At 27.1% G+C, this 19359-nt stretch overlaps 2 protein-coding genes across 3 annotated transcripts; one reads left to right on the top strand and one right to left on the bottom strand.

Moving 5' to 3' along the window:
- Positions 1 to 368: 368 nt before the first annotated feature.
- Dpm3 (Dolichyl-phosphate mannosyltransferase subunit 3) lies at positions 369 to 1488 on the bottom strand. 2 transcript variants are annotated; one of them, XM_011499155.1, is made up of 3 exons: positions 1436 to 1488; positions 534 to 754; positions 369 to 457 (listed from the first exon to the last, which is right to left on the bottom strand). In XM_011499155.1, the coding sequence occupies exons 2-3, from the start codon at positions 750 to 752 to the stop codon at positions 395 to 397; spliced, it is 282 nt and encodes a 93-aa protein (XP_011497457.1). In that variant the 5' UTR covers positions 753 to 754; positions 1436 to 1488; the 3' UTR covers positions 369 to 394. The 2 variants fall into 2 exon arrangements, with proteins under 2 accessions (XP_011497457.1, XP_011497456.1); XM_011499154.1 differs by lacking the exon at positions 1436 to 1488 and adding an exon at positions 856 to 1010.
- Positions 1489 to 8799: 7311 nt separating this feature from the next.
- Fmr1 (synaptic functional regulator FMR1) lies at positions 8800 to 19359 on the top strand. Its single transcript, XM_011499153.1, has 14 exons — positions 8800 to 9503; positions 10567 to 10619; positions 11121 to 11271; positions 11555 to 11718; positions 11901 to 12066; positions 12239 to 12309; positions 13717 to 13788; positions 15085 to 15232; positions 15424 to 15561; positions 15654 to 15797; positions 15915 to 16122; positions 17208 to 17441; positions 17960 to 18055; positions 18878 to 19359. The coding sequence occupies exons 1-14, from the start codon at positions 9453 to 9455 to the stop codon at positions 19081 to 19083; spliced, it is 1902 nt and encodes a 633-aa protein (XP_011497455.1). The 5' UTR covers positions 8800 to 9452; the 3' UTR covers positions 19084 to 19359.

Here is a 19359-nt window from a genome sequence, read left to right as displayed (position 1 = left end):
TTTATAATTACAAGATTTTTTGCAAAAATCGTTTTCGTAAAAGTTTGTGTAAATCATACCAAGTTTCTAGTAAACCATGCCAAAAATCAGCTGTTTTGATATAAATACAGATTTAAAAGGCATATTTTTTTTCTTAGTTTCCCATGTCACTAAGTATTTTACAGGAGCAGCTCATCATCAGCATCTTTACGATGACTATAATTTGACATTAAATATACTTATATTTAATAAAAATATAAAAAAGAAAAAAGAAAAAAAATGAAGTTGTAACATGTGAATGTAATAGATAAAAAATAAAGATTTTTGATTGAACTTTTATTTCTTTATTTCAGTAAATAAATTTTATAAAATTATAAAAATAGTAATTTATACAGCTTATTTTAAAGAATTATTATCATAATTGTTTTTTGAAACTGATACCCTTACTCTCGAGATCAGCCCTTGCTTCTTTAATTTGCTAAAAACAATATTTGAATGTAATAATCATATAATATGGTTATATTTAACAATTAAATTTTTTAAATTGTACTTACATTTTGAAGCTCAATGGCAGCAGCTTTACAATTATTAAAGGTAAACACTCTATATAATACAGTAATTACGGCATAAACAGCAAAAAGAAATATAAAGATAACTGGAAACCATTTATAGTACCAATTCAAATTTGCATAGTTAGGTTTTCCAATGAGTACTGCTATCCATGAACTAAGTACAAGAAGTCCAACAAGTATCCATTCCATTAATTTAGTCATTCCTGAAGAATATATTGTACAATCGTATATGCATTTACGTTTAAAAATTAATGAAAACGATAAATAATATTTATTAAAGATTAAAAAATACATATGAACCTACTCATTTAATTTTAGTTATATAGTAATTCTTGTATATTTTAAAAATATAAAGTATAATGTTAAGTTAGAATTTTCCTCGATGATTATTAGGTTAGGTCTATTGTCAAAAATTCTGCATGACAATACGACTGACATTTACCTCTGACAAGTAACACTTACACTCGCACAGTAGTACTGCAATACATCGTAGCCATGTGACTAATTAAATAAGAATTTATAAAAAAGCGAATAAAAATGTGCAGAGAGCAATCTTTGATAAAAATTTATTTTCTATTTATCAAAAGTTGTTTTACAAATCACTCTTTATATTAAAGTATAGGTAAATTTTTTAAATATTTTCTTTTTACTTTATTTATTAATTTTACGACAGATTTGATGAGAAACGTTAAGTCAAAATATATGAATTATGTTATTAAATTTGCATAATACTGAAATTAAAAAAAAAAAGTAAAATGCTTTTTAATGTATTTTAATCTTTTTCATGCACGTGCAATGTACACGTGTGCATGCATATATATATATATATATATATATATATATATATAATGTATATAGCAAGAACACAATAATAAAAATAATACCTCATTGTTTATATATACACATTGCACGGGTTAATCAACTTTTATTAGATTGCGTATGAGGCGTAAAAGCGCACCGATTGACTTGGCTAAACGAAGGCTCACTGGAAGCTGCTATTACTTTTTTTTCATTTCATTCAATTTCTCAAACAAATTTTGTCTAGTCCTTTGAATGAGGTAAATAAAGATAGAGTAGAGTATAAAACTTTATTAACAAACTTTGTAACAATCTCTGAACAAATTGTATTGAAATATTTTAGTAAGAAGTTACAGCAATCCGATAGAATACATATAAGTACAAGTTCCTAACTTTATACCGATTTTTTCTAATTTCTCTTCTTGATATTTTGATAGTTAGTGCAGACAACGTAACCTTACTTATGAGTCTAATTAATCCAGGACGAAGTATTTTTCACAAGATTGGCAAATTTTTTTTTTTATCTTTCTATTATTCGTATAATAGTCAAAATACAATCGCTTGTTGAAGAGTAAATTTTTGTGATTGGTATTTATACAATTTCAATTTTTTACTTTTAAATATCTTATATTCACATAATAGCTCAAAGTGATCATTTTTTCACTATTTTGAGAGTACTAATCATCTCTTACTAATGTCAAATTGAATACAATGCCACATTTCCTATATATATTTTTAAATGTTATCCAAGTTTACAGGATGAGATTGTTTATAACGATTATGAATCAAAACCACAAATTTATTAACAAATTAATATTTTTATTTCTATCCAACGATTTATGCAATTGAAATAGAGTATAATAATAAAATATAAATTCTCAATAATTTTTAATAAAACAAATGAAAATATGAATTTTAAGAATTACATATTGATAATTGAAATCATTTGCAAAGCTATGAAATAATACAAATTAAAAATAGAAAAATTAATAATTTATACTGAGAATTTATGACACATGTGTATTTATTATTATTAATTTTCTTTCTTTTTTTTTTAATTGTGGTATAATCGATTAAACTAAAAATATAGTTGAAATCTGTAAATTAAGGTATATACCAATTTTTAATTTGGATATCAGTGCTTAATAATGACTTTCCTAATAAAAATAAAAAATTGCTATTGTTCATGCGTATGTATTCATCGAAAATAATAGATTAAAGGACTAATTTAATGAAAAGATAATTGTATTTTATTAAGGTATTATTTACTAAAACAAATTTTGTTATAATAAAATAAAAAGAAAAACTTTATTAATGTAAGTTCTATTTCGATTTTTGTGTTGACTGCGTGTAATCTGTATGTTGTTGTTGTTGTTGTTGTTGTTGTTGTTGTTGTTGTTGTTGTTGTTGTCGTCGTCGTTGTTGTTGTTATTATTATCATTATCATTATTATCATTATTATCATTATTATTATTATTATTATTGTTATTATTGTTATTATTATTATTATTATTATTATTATTATTATTATTATTATTATTAATGTATCTAATTTCAATTGTTTCTCATCGTTGCTAAGTAGCCCATCAGGTGCAAGACTTGGGAATTTTTAAATATTTGTAATAAAGGTTGCCTTGATATTCGCTTGTATTTTACTATACTTTCATATTTTTTAACATACATTATTTTTTAAGTAATTAACTTCTTATATCGTATTATTCTAGTAAAATATTTTTCCTTAAAATAGAATATATCATATGAATACATTTAAAATTTCGCGCTTATACATTGTCATATTTTTAAAAGGCCGTTTATTATTCGTACCTGGGTACGGCTCATGGCCATAATGTACCTACGAATGGAATTGGAACTAAAATATGAAAGCCATTCTATGTAGAGTTAAAAGACGCTGTAATGCGGATTTGCTGTACGGGACGTTTCACGAGTGGAAAAATTTTAAATTTTGCATACATGAGTGAGAGTTGGGAATTTAATGGTACGGTATACTTGTGTATTATAAGGATAGAAATAAAAACAATGCATGTTCTATTACGATAAAAATAATAAAATATTTATATATATATATATATATATATATCGAGAGGGAGATAGATGCAAGTATTGAGTTAATAATTCGTTGGATCAACCAAAGTTTTGCAAGCCCTGCATCTCGTGGGCATCATTAATTTTGAAATATTGTCAGAGATGAATTTCAAACGATAAAGTTCCTCCTCTATGCTAAATTAAAGAATTTCATAACTGTGTATTCAATTATAATCTGATCAGCAATTTAAAATAAAACAATTTGTCTACTAATCGTATTTAATCCTAGATAAGTCTAAATATATGCATTAAAATATTTAGTATAGAATTGGCTCTCTGTCAATAGTTTTTAATAATGAATTTAGTAAAACGATTCCTGACAAATTGACAAAATTTAATTAAATTGAAAATAATTAAATGCAATTAAATTAGAGAAATAGTTTTTCTTGCATTAGTATATTTATAGCGATAGATTGTTTGTCATCTCATATCAGCAATATTAAAAAAATTAATTAGTCTATGTCCTTACGAACCTATTAGCGTGTCTAATTCCAACAAGACTGTAATAAATAGCAAATGGGAAGTATACAAATTATAAAAACAGTTTGAAAAGAAGCTTAGTGTATATGTAAGTTGATATAAAAGAAAATATGTACATTTAGGCTGACTTTCATTTATCATATTATAATTATACGACTTTTGTACTATATTGCTTGATGTTATTATGCATATTATGAAACGTTTCGTGTAGGAAAAAGAAAGCTTTATCACTATAAGTCAAAATAATTTATTGACAAATATATGAATTTTACTAATAGGCGATTTTATTTAAAATCAAACGAATTTTAGATTTGTATTTTTAATTTACAAATATGTAATAATAAGATATTAGTATAAACATTTTTTATTCATAAATAGAAATATTGAATCCTGCCAAATGCATTTTCAATTAAAATTTAATCTATTAAAATATAAATCTATTATTAATTATATTTATTTATATAGTATTTAAATTTTTTTTTTTATAATCTTTTGTACATGATATAGTATTCGCTATTTTTTCTTTCGCACCACAAAATTAATTTTTCATGGTTCTGAGCAATTTTCATTATTATATATAAAATCTTATACGCACTAACGCATTATTAAATAAGCATATGCCCGAATATAGAGATTTCTAATGTTTTGTTGATAACCTTACTCGTTCTATTTTGTCCTATTTTGTTTATAAAAGAAAATTGTGTTCACGAAGTAAAAGCAATTTAACTGTAGAAAATTGTCATAACTTCATTTCTTAAATTCCATTATAATAGTCGAAAAAGTTTCAATTTTTTCTTTATATTGAGTAATTAATTAACAAACACGTTATATTGCGATTTTAAGCTACAATCACATTAGTAAATAAAAAAGAAAAAGAAAAATAAAATAATATAAATTTAATCATTAGTAAATTTTTTTAAATAGTCGTAAATACGTGTTACTTTTATAAAGTAGAGAAATCGTTAATTAATCTCACTTAGATGTATTTAAAAAAATCTATTGGACATATGTATAAAGAAAGGCTAATTTTATAATTCTTCCTTTTTCTACAAATTCAAATTTTTATACATCCTTAGAATTTCTAATGATTATTTAGTACACACATATATTCTTATTTAAAAAAAAATATATATATATATATATATATATATATATATATATATATATATATATATATATATATGTAATATTAATAAAACAAAATATATCTATATTACAGTATATATCACACATATATTGCAATATATAGTTTTAAATACTATTTGTTTATTATCGAGTATTAAGTATATTGAATATACTTATCATTCAAGGAGAAACATTATTTACGAATGTAAAAAAAATATGCATAAAAAGGTTTTTCTGCTTTTGAAATTTCTTTCAACAATCACATAAAAAACTTATATATATATATATTACTTTTATAATATAAAGGCTAGTTAGTATAATATATATTCATCATAGTTATCGATTTCATTTTTAATAAAAATTTAGGTTAAGAGAATGATACATACAAAGTTTAATGTATTGGAATTTGTTTTGCCTCTTTTGAAGTAATGTAAATTAAAAAAAAAATCACAGTATCGACTAATTACATAATATAGTAGAACTTTTTACAGTAGAACATACCGATTTACCATTAAGTATTTAGTAAAAGTCATATATTATTGCTATTTATTAATCACCATTGTTAAGGAATACTTCGTTATTTATGACAGTTTGTAACAATTAAAGAACATTTATTAATCAGATGCTTATAAAACTTGACATAAATTGATAAACAGTTCGAAAAAATTCAGTTTTTTGTCAATAGTCACTTTTAAAATCAAAATGTATTGATTATTATGGTTATATGTACTTAAAAATATGCAAATTTAATGAACTGCTAAATTTTTCTATTTATGAATCTTAAAAATTGATAGTAGTCTTGAGAAACACGCTTCTAATGTTTTAGACTTTACTTGTTTCTTGAATATGATAGTTGACAATAATCGGTTTATAATAAACAAATGTAATCAATAATAATTATCTGTACTATTATTATTAATTATTATTGAGAATCATCTCCATTACTTTATTTTTGAATTCTGTGAATTATTTGTTTGTGCTTTAAAATATATTTAAGTAAGGCTTGGATTTTTTAACAAATTTTTCAATGATTTATAGAATTTTTAGGCAATTTACAACAATTTTAAATTGGAAATGTAATAATTTATGATTAAAATAATATTTTTAATATAAGAATACAATAACAGAAATTCATTCAATATATACATATTTTAAAAATGTTTTATTCATTTTTAATGAAATTAAGAGGCTCATATAATTGACCTAAAAAATTTGTTCGTTTCTAGCATTATGATTATAAATAGTGTTATGAACAGAAGTTAAATAAACATTTTCATTTAAATTAAATTAGTTTTTATTGTAATTTAATATTAATTTCAATTTAAATATGATTTCCAAATAATGCACGATACCAAACAATAATTTTTCTAGTTTTTATATTTATATATATATATATATATATATATAAATTTTGCTTATATATAAATAAATAAAAAATATAAATATATAAATAAATTATATAATTCATATAAATAAGACATAAACATTCGAAATATTTTCTTCCGTATTTCTATTTTGAAAGCACATTGTTTATTATAAATATTATGAAAAGTTATACATTTATTTTTAAAAAGTATTTATGTTATTAACATCACGTGACTAATATAAAAAGTATTCATGTTACATACGTTCTGTCTATTATAGAATAAAGTAATAATCACCGGACAAGTAATAATAAATTAAATATAAATGACAGAAGTCTGTATAATTAAAATAAAATTAAAGATAATTATTTATCAGGAACTTTTATTTATTACTTATGAATTCAAATTAACTTGTAATGCTATCAATCTATCTTATAATATCATTTTATCACAACAGGAATACAAATTTGATTTGATTTTATTCAAATACAAAAAGTTAGCAATCGTCAAGTAATATCTTAAATATCAACCTTAAATCAAATCAGAGAAAATTATTGTGATCATCTTATCATGACTTATACAGTTTGTTGTAATAGCATCGGTAGCTCAACGTTTCACTCATTGGCTGACATTTGCTTTCTGGACTTGGTTCCTTTAAACCTTCGCACGCCATCATTCTTATTACGAGGGACACGTGGGCGTGTATTTATATTTTCGCACATTCCCTTAACCATTAGAGACTCACCAGTTTATTAAATAGTTTAATAATTTTCCGTAAGAGGTAGCAGCACATTGCGCTAGTAATAATTGTGACCGGATTCTGATATGCTGATTGGTGATCCTAATCATTTCTATTGATACTATGCAATTAATAGTTTATGATTTGTAACGTGTTCCGATAGCAATTTTAAACTGTAATATGAAATCGGGACTATAGTATTTTGAGTTGAAATTTATAATCTCACAATAATATGATTTCATTATTATTCTATATGAATTTCAATTTTTTTTTTTTTTAATTAATAAACTTTGCTCTAATTAAATTTATACTTATATTTATTGGATATTCAATACATATATTATGAATGCAAGTAATTTGATTGATATTGAATCATGTATAAATCATAACATAAAAAAAATTAGCAAATAATGATTAATAGGAAAGGTGTTAAGATTAAATAAATGGTATGTAATAGACGTGTTATTCATACTGAATCCATGGGAAATTTTTTTTTTTAACTTGCCTAAACATTGTTAAATTATAATTTTAATATATATAACTGATAATATTGTATTAAACAAAAAAACTAAACAAAACATTAAGAATTTTAAGCTTATAGCGTATATACATGGATGTAAAGTTTTCGTATTAAAAATATAATAAACACTGAAATCTAATTGGGGGGAGGGGATACTTCATTTGTTATACGCATCGTTGCTAAAAAAGTAAATAAATTTTAAGGAATGGAAATCAAATATTTTTGAAATACACAACAAACAGTATCGTAATTTGTTAAATCGATTAATTTTTATTAATTGAAATGCGTTTATTTTACTAACTGTAAGAGGAAATATTTGTAATAATAAAATATTTTATTTTTGTTTTTCTAAAGATTATTATTTTAATATGATTTTATAGGAATATGTAATATTACAATAGATTTACATTTCTATTACCGGTATTATACTTATTTTTTTAACTATATATATATATATATATATATATATAGGTAAAATATATACATTACTTATACAGAATATAAATATATTCTTTTCATATGAATTTTAGTTATTAATTTATCTCAGCATTAATATGAGCTGCCACAATAGTTATTTCTTAAGGATCTTGTTATTTTTGGTACAATCAGTCTAAAGAATCAGAATTGTCTAAAAAGATTAAAAGACCTAAATTAATTTATCTTTTTGTTAAAAATGGCCAAATATTTAATTATTAAAGAAATATTGTAAAATTAAAAAAAAATAGTAATAGTATTTAAGATATTTTATTGTAATAAATATAATACGCTGTTTTTCCATATATATATAAATTTTGACTTTGAATAGATATATTAAATAAATTGTGCATTGAATACGAAAAATAAACTAAATCTTATCTTGTTTATGACACACTTTGTTTTATAAGTTTGTAAAATTTTAACAGCTATATGTTACTAAAATGTTAAATTTTTTTTTTTTTTTTTTTTAATAAATCAATAATTTTTATGAATCTTGTAGAGGTTAATAATTTGTTTATTGACGAATGAAGTAATAAATGATGAAAGATTGTAATTAGGAATAATTGCTTAAAAGCGGAAAGATATTCAGTATGTGACCGTACCCTTAGTTTACAAAAAAAAAAAAGGCGCTTCCTAAATGTTTGAAAAATGTCAATTAAACTCGCGACCATCGTAATAAGCCACTTCCAATTAAACGTATTGTCATTGTTTTTTTGTTTTTTTTTGTTTTTATTTTGTTTCTCGTTATTATACCTTCGCTACATAGAGGCTTGCAGCCCGATCGAGAGGGAAATCGAGCCTTGTGGAACTTAGACGCCGAGCTTCGATGTGTGCCGAGGAGCGGGACACGAAAAACGATAAACGCATGGGCGAGAGTTTTTTTGATAAATAAGGGTGTATTAGAGGAAAAGAAGAAACGAGTCGGCCCTGGACAGCGGTAAAGCGGTAACTGCTTCCGGGTGTAATCGGCCCGCGGTTCCTCTACGAGAGGGCGAACGGTATCGGGCGCCGCTGCTGCCTCTCGGCGTGACAATCCAGCAATCGTCGGCGACGGCAGCGCGTGTTTGGTGGTGGCCGCTCCCGGAGGCTGCTACTCACGGGATCCCTCCTCCTCCTCCTGCCAAGCGAACTCGCGATTATTCCTACGCGCTGGGACTTTGGCTATAGTGCCGACACTGCCGACATCGTCGCTCGCTCGTCGCAGCACATAGCCAGCAGCAGCAGCAGCAGCGACTCCGCGCGCGCAGGGGAGTCGAGCCGTGTGTCGTCGTCAGCCCGTCACATACAAAAGCAAGATGGAGGATCTCGCAGTTGAAGTATGCGGCGAAAACGGAGCGTATTACAAGGTGCGTTTGTATGAAAAGTATGGGGACACGAGGTCTAGGCTGCCTCGCGCTTGTGGCCCCTCGCGCCGCTTCACTCGTCGGTGGTGCTTTGCTCAGCTAGTCATCCGTACTTTGCCGGCGCTTCCGCGCCACCGAGGTTGTGTCGAGGTAGACGGTGGGGCCCCCCGCGCATGGCGCGCGGCTTCTTATGGCCGACGCCATGACTCCTCCTCGTCGAGCCCGACGTGGCACGGCTACTCGAGCCGGCCCGGCTCGTCCTCCAGAGTACCTCGTACACAGGACGCGTCCTCGGCGTTACCTACCAAACGCGATTTCTCCCTCTTTCTCAATTCTATTCTCTCTCCCTCTCTCTCTCTCTCTCTCTCTCTCTCTCTCTCTCTATCTCTCTATCTCTCTATCTATCTCTCTCTCTCTCTATATATATATATATTCCTTTATCTCACTCACCTCACTCCAACCAGATATACTTTCTCGGCCATCAGTCTCTCAATCTTCTCTCTCTCTCTCTCTCTCTCTCTCTTTCTCTTTCTCTTTCTCTTTCTTACTCTCTCTTCCCTCTTTCCTTCTCTCTCATTCTCATTTTCTTTCTTTCCTCGCTTCTATTCGGCCGCTCCTCGCTTGCTCGCTCGTTTACTTACTCATTTACTTATTCGTTTATTTACATCGCGTTGCCCGTCTATTCATCTCTCTCTGTTGTCTAACCCTTGGACGCCAGACGATCATCCGCTTCGCCATAGGGTGTTTGCCCGCCCTACGCGTTCCCTCGTCCTTTTCCCTCCCTACACAATGTGGACGATCGACTGTGTTGCATCGCTCATTTTACCTTTTTCTTTTATTTTACCTCGCGTTTATACACGCTCGTTGGGAATTTTTACCGGTTGCATTCAGCAATCGTTTTTATTCATTTTTGTTATTTTGTTTTTTTATTCTATTGATGTGTGTGCGCAGGCGATATCCCGGTGAAAATACCTTATTTGGGAATTGCCCACGAGGTGCGCGATTTTTGGATTATGATTATGATGTTGAGATGTTACTTTAATTGGTACATTTTTATCTATTGCAGGCTTTTGTCAGGGATGTATTTGACGAGGAAGTTCTTGTTGCTTTTGAAAATGAGTAAGTTATCATCCTCAAATTAAAACAAAAAATTTAGACGATATAAAATTTGCGTTCTGCTTCATATATCTGTGATAGATTTAATTACATGCAAATTTCTGATAATTCAACATGTACTTTTGTTAAATATATTTTCATGTTGAAGTAATTTGTCAATATTTTATCTTCAGTTATTTTCAATTACATGATTCTTGTATCAGCCTGTAAACCATTTACAAGTGCATAAGTCTAAATTCATAATGATTGTTTTATTATAGTTTTTGATCTACATAATTGATAGAATTTGGAAATACACAAATTATAAAATAGCAATTGTAATATTTTTGTCTACTATTATTTGGACTTAATTTTATAAATCAATTCTCTAAATATAGTTCTAATTTACATTTATTAATTGTAGAAGGTAATATATTTAATGAAAATATAATAGTAAATAAGTAAAGCAATAAATAAGTAGTATATCTTGTAGTTAGTTAATAATTTTATATTTTTCATTCTTAGCTGGCAGCCGGAGTCCAAGTTTAATTTTTCTAAAGTTCGTCTACCTCCAAAGGAAGGTCAAAAGCACGAGTTTCAAGAAAATCAAGAAATTGAAGTATTTTCTCGTGCCAATGATCAGGAGGCGAGCGGCTGGTGGAAAGCTGTTATTAACGTTAGTATACAATATTAGCCACATTTAACAATTTTGATCTATCAATACTTCATAGTTATACGTTACTTTTGAATTATTTACATTTTATATTATGTTTTTCATTGTATTTTCATTTTCCTGCATGTTAATATAAATTAATTAAAATGCTTAATATAAACTTCCATTTCTTCTTCGGTAGATTAACTTAAAATACGACTTAACATTAAATTTTATTTAGTCCTAACAATATCAATATTTCAAATATCACTCTTTCATTTTCATCAAATACATTTTTATTCATTAGATGACGAAAGGTGGTTTTCAAGTAATTGAATATCTTGGATGGGATTGTGCTTATACTGAAATTGTTGCCAGTGAACGATTAAGACCAAAAAATCCAAATCCTCCCATTGACAAAAATACATTTTATAAGATCGAAATAGAAGTACCTGAAGATCTACGAGAATTGTAAGTCAAATTTTTAGAATAAAACTCCTAAAAATTCATTTAATATCGATTTTGTCTTGTTTCTTTGCATTAAGGGTTTGCATTAAAACTTATCATGACAATTGAATTTTATTAATAAGGAAATTACCTAAATATATAAAATAATAAATTTTCTGATATTATTATTATTGTTATTCTTTTAGTGCAAAAATGGATAATGCACACAAGGAATTTCAGAAGGTAATAGGGGCAGCATTATGTCGATACGTGCCTGAACGGGGAGTACTGCTGGCCATCTCCCGTCATGAGAAAATACGTCGACATTGTAGTATGCTTCAAGAAATGCATTTTCGTAATTTGTCACAAAAGGTAATGTGGTTTTGCTGTATCAATCGAAGCGTCTCGTAAATTTTATTTTAATCAATGCTAAAATCACCAGTTGAATTAATAATTATATTTACTGTATATTCGTTTTTTACATTTTTTAAATGCACTAACATTATAAATTACAAATTTTATATATCATTTTTATATATTTCAGGTTCTTCTTCTAAAAAGGACAGAAGAAGCAGCCCGCCAGTTGGAGTCGACCAAACTTCAAACGGTATCAGTGTGAGTAATGATTAATGTAATATTCTAATATACACTTCATTTATAACAAGTCTTTTGTTTCTGCCAAATCTACATTCGCGTTAAGCAAACTTATTAATATGAATACAGACATGATTATTTACTGTCCTCGCTACCATCCTGTCTGTAATTTGCATTATTGGCAAAGGTGAAAGATATTCTTTATAAAAGCGCAAAATAATTTTTATTTTTTTAATATCTGTTGCATTTGATTACACATTATGTGTAATTTCTTCCGTTATTTATACATTCTTCATATTTCAAATTGAATTTCAAAACTGTTTTAGATAATTAGCGTTTGATAATCTTCTTGAGATCTTTTAAGTCACCACCCTGATACTTTCTACTATTCCAATAAAAATGCTTATAAAACTATTGAAAGTATTGTAAATTAATTTTTTTTTTAATTTTTTTTTTTCTTTCTCTGTTTTATTTTATTTTATGTTTTTAACTAGAAAATGACATATAATAATCGGGAGTTATTAAATTCTTCGATATTTACCCACAATGATCGATGCTTTGCTGCTGTTTATTAAAAGAAATTGTGTATACATTTTCCAAACAAAACTTCGACATTTTCATATTCGTCATACGAATTTGTTACTTTTGTCCAATTGAAGTGCCAAATTTTTGCGCATGCAGTATTTTTCATATATATACGCACTAGGGATCGTCCTGGAAGAATGGAGGAATAAAGATTTTAGAAATAAAACTATTTGTCAGTTTAGCCGTACACTAGCAAACAGACAGAATGGCAAGGGCGTAGGATAGGGCCATCCTTTTGTAAATTCTTCAAGTTCTATTCTCTACATTATATCAGGGTGGGGTCCGAATTTCCGAATATTGAAGTTAGATTTCAGAAATACTAATAGCTTTAAATTATAAATAAAAAAATTGTGAGTATTATTTTTATAATCATTTTAATTTCATTTATATGAAATTTGTTGTATATTTGTAATTATTCTGATCATACCCAATTATTCTTATTATTGTACTATTATTATTCTTATTATTGAATTGTAAACGCATATTTGTTCATAATAAATTATTGACGATAATACAATAAAAAGAATATCCTTGTATGATTCTAAATTTATTTCACATAATAATTTATTTCCATACATCATAATAACTTACACGAAATTAAAAGCAATTTACAAAATAGTCTTAAGGGTATAAATGTTTTTATATAAGTTAAATTAATTTCTTGTTAAATTCAATAGTTGAATAACTTAATAAATATGTCAATTTTTGAATACAAGAAATATCCGTTGAATTTTAAGTAACTTTTATATTAAAAGTATAAATTTTGTATTTTAGCATTTCTGAATTTAAGATATTCTGAAATTAGGATCTCATTGTTATATCAGGGATTTCTTTTTATTTCAGCAAATTTAGATCTTCAAACTTTGTATACCAACGTGTCTCAGACTTTGAGACAGGAGTGAGAACAAATTCAAGGTGAGACCCATGCTGCTTGGTCTAGACCACTCAAGTTAGCTTATTATATTTTTTATACAAGTTTACACTGCTGTATATCTATTGAGATTCCAAAGTTTTCATTCGGATAATTACACATTCGATGTGCATGCTACAAATGCCATGTAGACATCAGTGACAAATGTATGCTTCAACCACACTTTATACACAAAAACTTGTTTCTACATGACTAATGTAAATTATTTAATATGCTCCTTTAGTAAGTACTTCTGAGTATGCAAAATTGCATTTATGGTTGGTGAAAATTGGTACCTTTCTATTTTAAAGCATCAATATCCTTTTATCCATTCCTGAATTTCAAATATTTTAGTTATTCATAAAATATTTTAGTTTCTCTTAAAATATTTTAGTTATCCTTAAATTATTTTAGTTGTCTTCAAAATATTTTAGTTATCCTTTTAACATTTTTTTTTTTTATTTTATTTGAAATATATAAATGCAAAACTGATATTCTGTTAAAGATTATTTATTTATGTAAACAATTATTAAAATTTATAAATGATGGCCTATCTGTTTGTCCCTTGTCTTAAGCATTTACAATGATTTTATTTAATAATTATAACGTACATGATAACCAAAAAAAACAATTATTTGCGGGTGAAATCAACCTAAAAAATACACCAAAAATTCGGTTATTTTAATATTTTCATCCAAGCGTAAACAATTAGTACTCAATCGTAAACCAATAAACAAAGCATCGATCATTTTTGGTAAAAAGAAAAAAAAAACAAAAAACAAATATATTGGTTTGAATATAAATAATTATGCACTCCCTGCTTGTTATGCATGTGTGTTTGCACGTTTTTTTTATAAGTAAAGATTTATAAGATTTGCGAATAATTATTTGTTATTGAAATTATTTATTCGTGTTTTTTTTTTTTTTTTTTTTTTTATTTATTTATTAGTGTAAATAAATCTATAAAAATAATTAATATTTGATTAATTCAATAGCATCATATTGGTAATGTAAAATAATTAATTTATTTTAAAACGCTTTTTTAAGAATTTTACTTTTTGATTTTGTTTAATTTTTTTTCACTCTTAATATACACTCCAGTAGACGTATTTTTTTTTTTAAGATAAATCTTTCCAACGCAATAATTCACTTTAATTTTTAAATTTATAAATTTTGAAAATGTTTTATATTTTTAATTCTAACATTTAACAATGTACAATTTTAATTTAATTGGAAGTAAAACAAGATTTATTTTACATTATATGCAGTTTAATTTTTATATAAATAATTCTATTTCGTAGGTATTCGGATGAATTCAATGTTAGGGAAGATTTAATGGGTCTTGCTATTGGTGCTCATGGAGTGAATATTCAGCAGGCAAGAAAAGTGGTTGGAATCACCAACATTGAATTAGAAGAGAATTCTTGTATTTTCAAAATTTATGGAGAGGTGAATGAAATAATTTAAAAATTAATTAAATGTATAAATGTGTGTAGTACAGATTATTGTATTTATTAGGAAAACGTTGATATATTAATTCAATTGATAAATGATTTTACTTGGATATTATTTAATTTATTACAGAACGTCAATTTAAGACACAGTTCGTATAAGAAATATTTTTTATTTTCTACTTGTAGACATCCGAAGCTGTAAAAAAGGCTCGTTCGTTACTCGAATACAGTGAAGAATCAATACAAGTCCCACGTATTCTTGTAGGTAAAGTTATTGGTAAAAACGGTAGAATTATCCAGGAAATAGTGGATAAAAGTGGTGTCGTAAGTATAAAAAATGTATTGAACTTTTGTTTAATTTTGCATTTTACTTTTTAATGTAGTATTTTTAGTATAAAAAGTTATATTTATCTTAGGTAAGAGTAAAAATTGAAGGCGATAACGAACCTCAGCCGACTATTCCAAGGGAAGAAGGACAGGTACCTTTCGTTTTCGTAGGTACTGTTGAAAGTATTTCAAATGCCAAAGTTCTATTGGAATATCATTTAGCTCATCTTAAGGTAAATTTTCATCTTTTATTTTATGAACATTATTAAAAATTTAATTATGGTTAATTAATGAAATACAGCAAAATGCGGGAAATAATAGTAATCGAATAATTAATTTAATCTGTTTAGGAAGTTGAGATATTACGGCAGGAAAAACTGGAAATTGATCTACAGTTGAGAACCTATCATGGATTAAATGTAGCGCCGATGCATAATTTCCAACCTGCTAGGCGAGGTATGCCAATGGGACCCGAAGAAAATAGCGGCAGTCGGGGCGGTCGTGGCGGTCAATCAAGAGGACGGGGCAGAGGTAGAGCTCCTGCGCGACATAACAGTGGTAAATATTAAAATAATTCTAACATTTATAATAATAATGATAATAATTAAAAATGTAAATAATATAAAATTTATTAATCTAGAAGTATCTGTCAATATGTGGAAGGCATTGTTTAGACATTCTTTGTAAAATCAATATTAAAATTTATGAAATATTAGTGAGTGAAATAGCAATAGAAATATATAAATTTATATTCTTCTTTTGAGTTTATGCATCTTTGTTTTAAGCTTAAAAAGATTTTTTTAAATTTTATAAATTTATAAATACAAAATATTTTTATCCATTTTCCTTAATTATTTTTTTTATGTTAATAAGTTCAAACTTGTTAAAACATGTATCAGAAAACTACAAAGTGTACAGAATTTCTAAAATTAAGTTTAAAATTTATAAAATTTGGACGTTTCAAAGCATAAATTTCTAAAAAATATTGATTTTTAATATGTAAATTGAAATAATTAATATTTTCATCTGTTTTTTTTTTATATTTCATAAATATTTTATCAATGACACTACTTTAGTAACACTACTTTAAATCAATAGTAAAGAAATAGTTTTTTTTTTTAAATATTTAAAAGTTATCGACACAGAGAATATATATTCATCTATTTCTTAACTTATTGAAGCGAATATTTCTATTGGCTCAGCTTCAAAGAAAATTTTACCACATTTTTAATATACAATTCAAATAAATTATTTTATTTTAATATTTAAGATAATAACGAATTTTTAAGATTTTTTAATTTTTTTTTAATTTTTAAGATATTGAATATGAATTCAACAAATTTTTAACTTATTTGGATTTTTTAATTTTAGTCTTCTTTAATACTTATTTTCTTTGTCCTTAATTATTAAAGTATTGAGTTATTATTAATTAACTATAATTTATATTTCATTATAAATATCAACAAATATTTTTTTCCATTGCATTTTGGTATTAAAATAATTATTAAAGAAATTATGCGAAATATTGTCGAGTTATAATGCTGTAAGAAATTGTGTAACGGATAATAATATTTTTAATTAAAGGCAAAACCATTCGCGAAAGTAATAATTAAAAAAGAAAAAAAATGAAATCTTATGCGTAGGTTTACGTCGAGACACCATGGATAACAATGAAGATCGCATACGTGATTTACCACCAAGGGGTGGGCACCAGGGAGGACAAGGTGGTTCTGGCGGCCCTGCCGGATATGGCAACAGACAGGGTGGAGGAGGTCGGCCTTCTACGCAACGCCGGGATCGCAGGGACGATCGCCGTCGAACTACGGATGATGAAGATACGGTTCTCGACAGTCAAGATGTTTCAAGTATCGACAGAGGTAAACGTTGGAGATAATATGAGCTTTTATCGCGTTTTTAAGCGTACGTTTGTTTTTTACAATTAAAGTGCATGCGAGTGTTTGCACGTTCATTGATAACATTGACAAGGAGCTTGTCGATGTAAAGAGTATTATTTGATTAATTAAATTAAAAATTTGTATGAGAGTTTTAATTAACGGTTATGGCAAGAGTATTTTACAAATTTTGTAAAATTAAATTTAAGTATAAATTATATTCGATTTTATTGATGCTGTACAGTTAAGTAAGTCTTGAAATCGAATTTAAATTTTACTCTTGAACGCTTACGAAGTACCATTAGAAAAAAAATAAGCAAACATTTGTGACCATCTAACCATCCTATTTTTAAATAATTATAACTGGGCATATCAATTAATTACGCCTGCTACTAATCCACATGATTTGTGTGCGTTGTTTTTAAAGCGAGGCTATAAAAAAAATTAATGATAACAATAGTAATTGAACTAATAGATGGTCACAATGGTTTGTATGTATGTAGAGTCGGTATCGAGCATGGAAGGTGGCACCAGAGGATCGAAAAGACGCTTACGACGCTATCGTCAGCGCAGCAGTACACCATCCAATAGTCGACGAGGTAAATCACTTGAATTGCGATTAATTTAATTATTAAAATTGCAATCAAGTATCGAGGAGATGAAAAGACACGATTATAAATACTATGTGTTATTTATACTGCAATCGGTTTTAATTTAGTACTTTTGAAAATAGATATATTAATTAAATGTTTTTTAAGAAAGTGGGCATATTCGATTTGATTTTATATTTTATTTTTAAATGAATATCTATTATTATTAGTATTATTTTGTTTGTAATTTATTTTCTGTAAAATAAAGATTTATTTTCTTGTTTGCCTAGTTTCAACATATCGAGCAAATGCATATATTTTTAATAAAGTTATTAAACATTATCTCCTTAATATTAAATCTAAAAATAAATTTTCCACGTAATTTGAAGATAGTTTTTATAATTTTTGTTTATTTTTAGTCGAGAACTTCTTTCAATTCAAATCAATATTTTCAAAATTGTTTTTTTGGACTTTACTATAGATATAATTTTTTTTTCAGATATCACTGTAAAAAAAGTTAAAAATCAATAAATATTCATTAAAAGTACCATTAAAAATAGAACTTCTTTAGTTTTTTAAAGTTATATAGTTTGCAAATTTATTGTAGTTTTTAATTTAAAAAAATACATTAAATATATGCTTTGATAATAGTTTTACTTTAATTCATAATATTCTATCAAGTATGTATCATTTTCATATGCAATCACAAGTTTTTGTAAAATCTGAATTTCTTTAGCAATCTATAAATGTAAAGTAAGATATAAGACTAGTGTGTGTGTGTGTGTGTGTGTAAACGAGTAAATTTCTTGTTAAGAAAAGTGTTTGTTGCAGGTAGCAGTGCAGGACAAGTTGATCAGTCAGGCGGTCCGAATACTGTGAACAAAGATGGAGCGCCGTCAAATAACGACATCTCGACTTCGACAAACAACAGTAATCAGCAAGGCCCTAAGGGTCAGCGAGAGCAGAGATCTCGTTTTTCACGCGTACCGCAAAATAGCAAACCCAAGGAGGCTATGGTCAACGGTACGAGTGGCTAAGATCGACGGTGTCATCGCGATGGCAAACGGCGAACACCCCCCAAGACGAACTGATGGAAGAGAGCGATCGTTTACAAGGGACAGATACATATGGGCGAGAACATAGAATTTTTTTAAGTGCGATGACGGGAAAGAGAGAAAAACAAATGATGAAAGGCAAAGGTAAAGCAAAGGCGTTGTGGAATGAAAGTTGATGCTAAATGAAAGAGTTACAGAAGTAAATACAAAAGATTAAGATGAATGAACTGCCCGTGACATAATATGTATATATATGTA

Source organism: Ceratosolen solmsi, unplaced genomic scaffold, assembly GCF_000503995.2.
Source record: "Ceratosolen solmsi marchali unplaced genomic scaffold, CerSol_1.0 scaffold2, whole genome shotgun sequence".
In the NCBI taxonomy this organism is placed as follows: Eukaryota; Metazoa; Arthropoda; class Insecta; order Hymenoptera; family Agaonidae; genus Ceratosolen; species Ceratosolen solmsi.
The sequence above is the reverse complement of the archived record's forward strand: the minus strand, read 5'-3'. Positions and strand labels throughout refer to the sequence as shown.

Excerpts from the sequence above, each read along its gene's own strand:
- Fmr1 (XM_011499153.1), top strand. The coding sequence starts at position 9,453 with ATGGAGGATCTCGCAGTTGAAGTATGCGGCGAAAACGGAGCGTATTAC. Across the intron at positions 9,504-10,566 it reads AAAACGGAGCGTATTACAAG|GCTTTTGTCAGGGATGTATT; the intron begins GTGCGTTTGTAT and ends TATCTATTGCAG. Across the intron at positions 10,620-11,120 it reads CTTGTTGCTTTTGAAAATGA|CTGGCAGCCGGAGTCCAAGT; the intron begins GTAAGTTATCAT and ends TTTCATTCTTAG.
- Dpm3 (XM_011499154.1), bottom strand. Across the intron at positions 458-533 it reads CTGCCATTGAGCTTCAAAAT|CAAATTAAAGAAGCAAGGGC; the intron begins GTAAGTACAATT and ends TATTGTTTTTAG.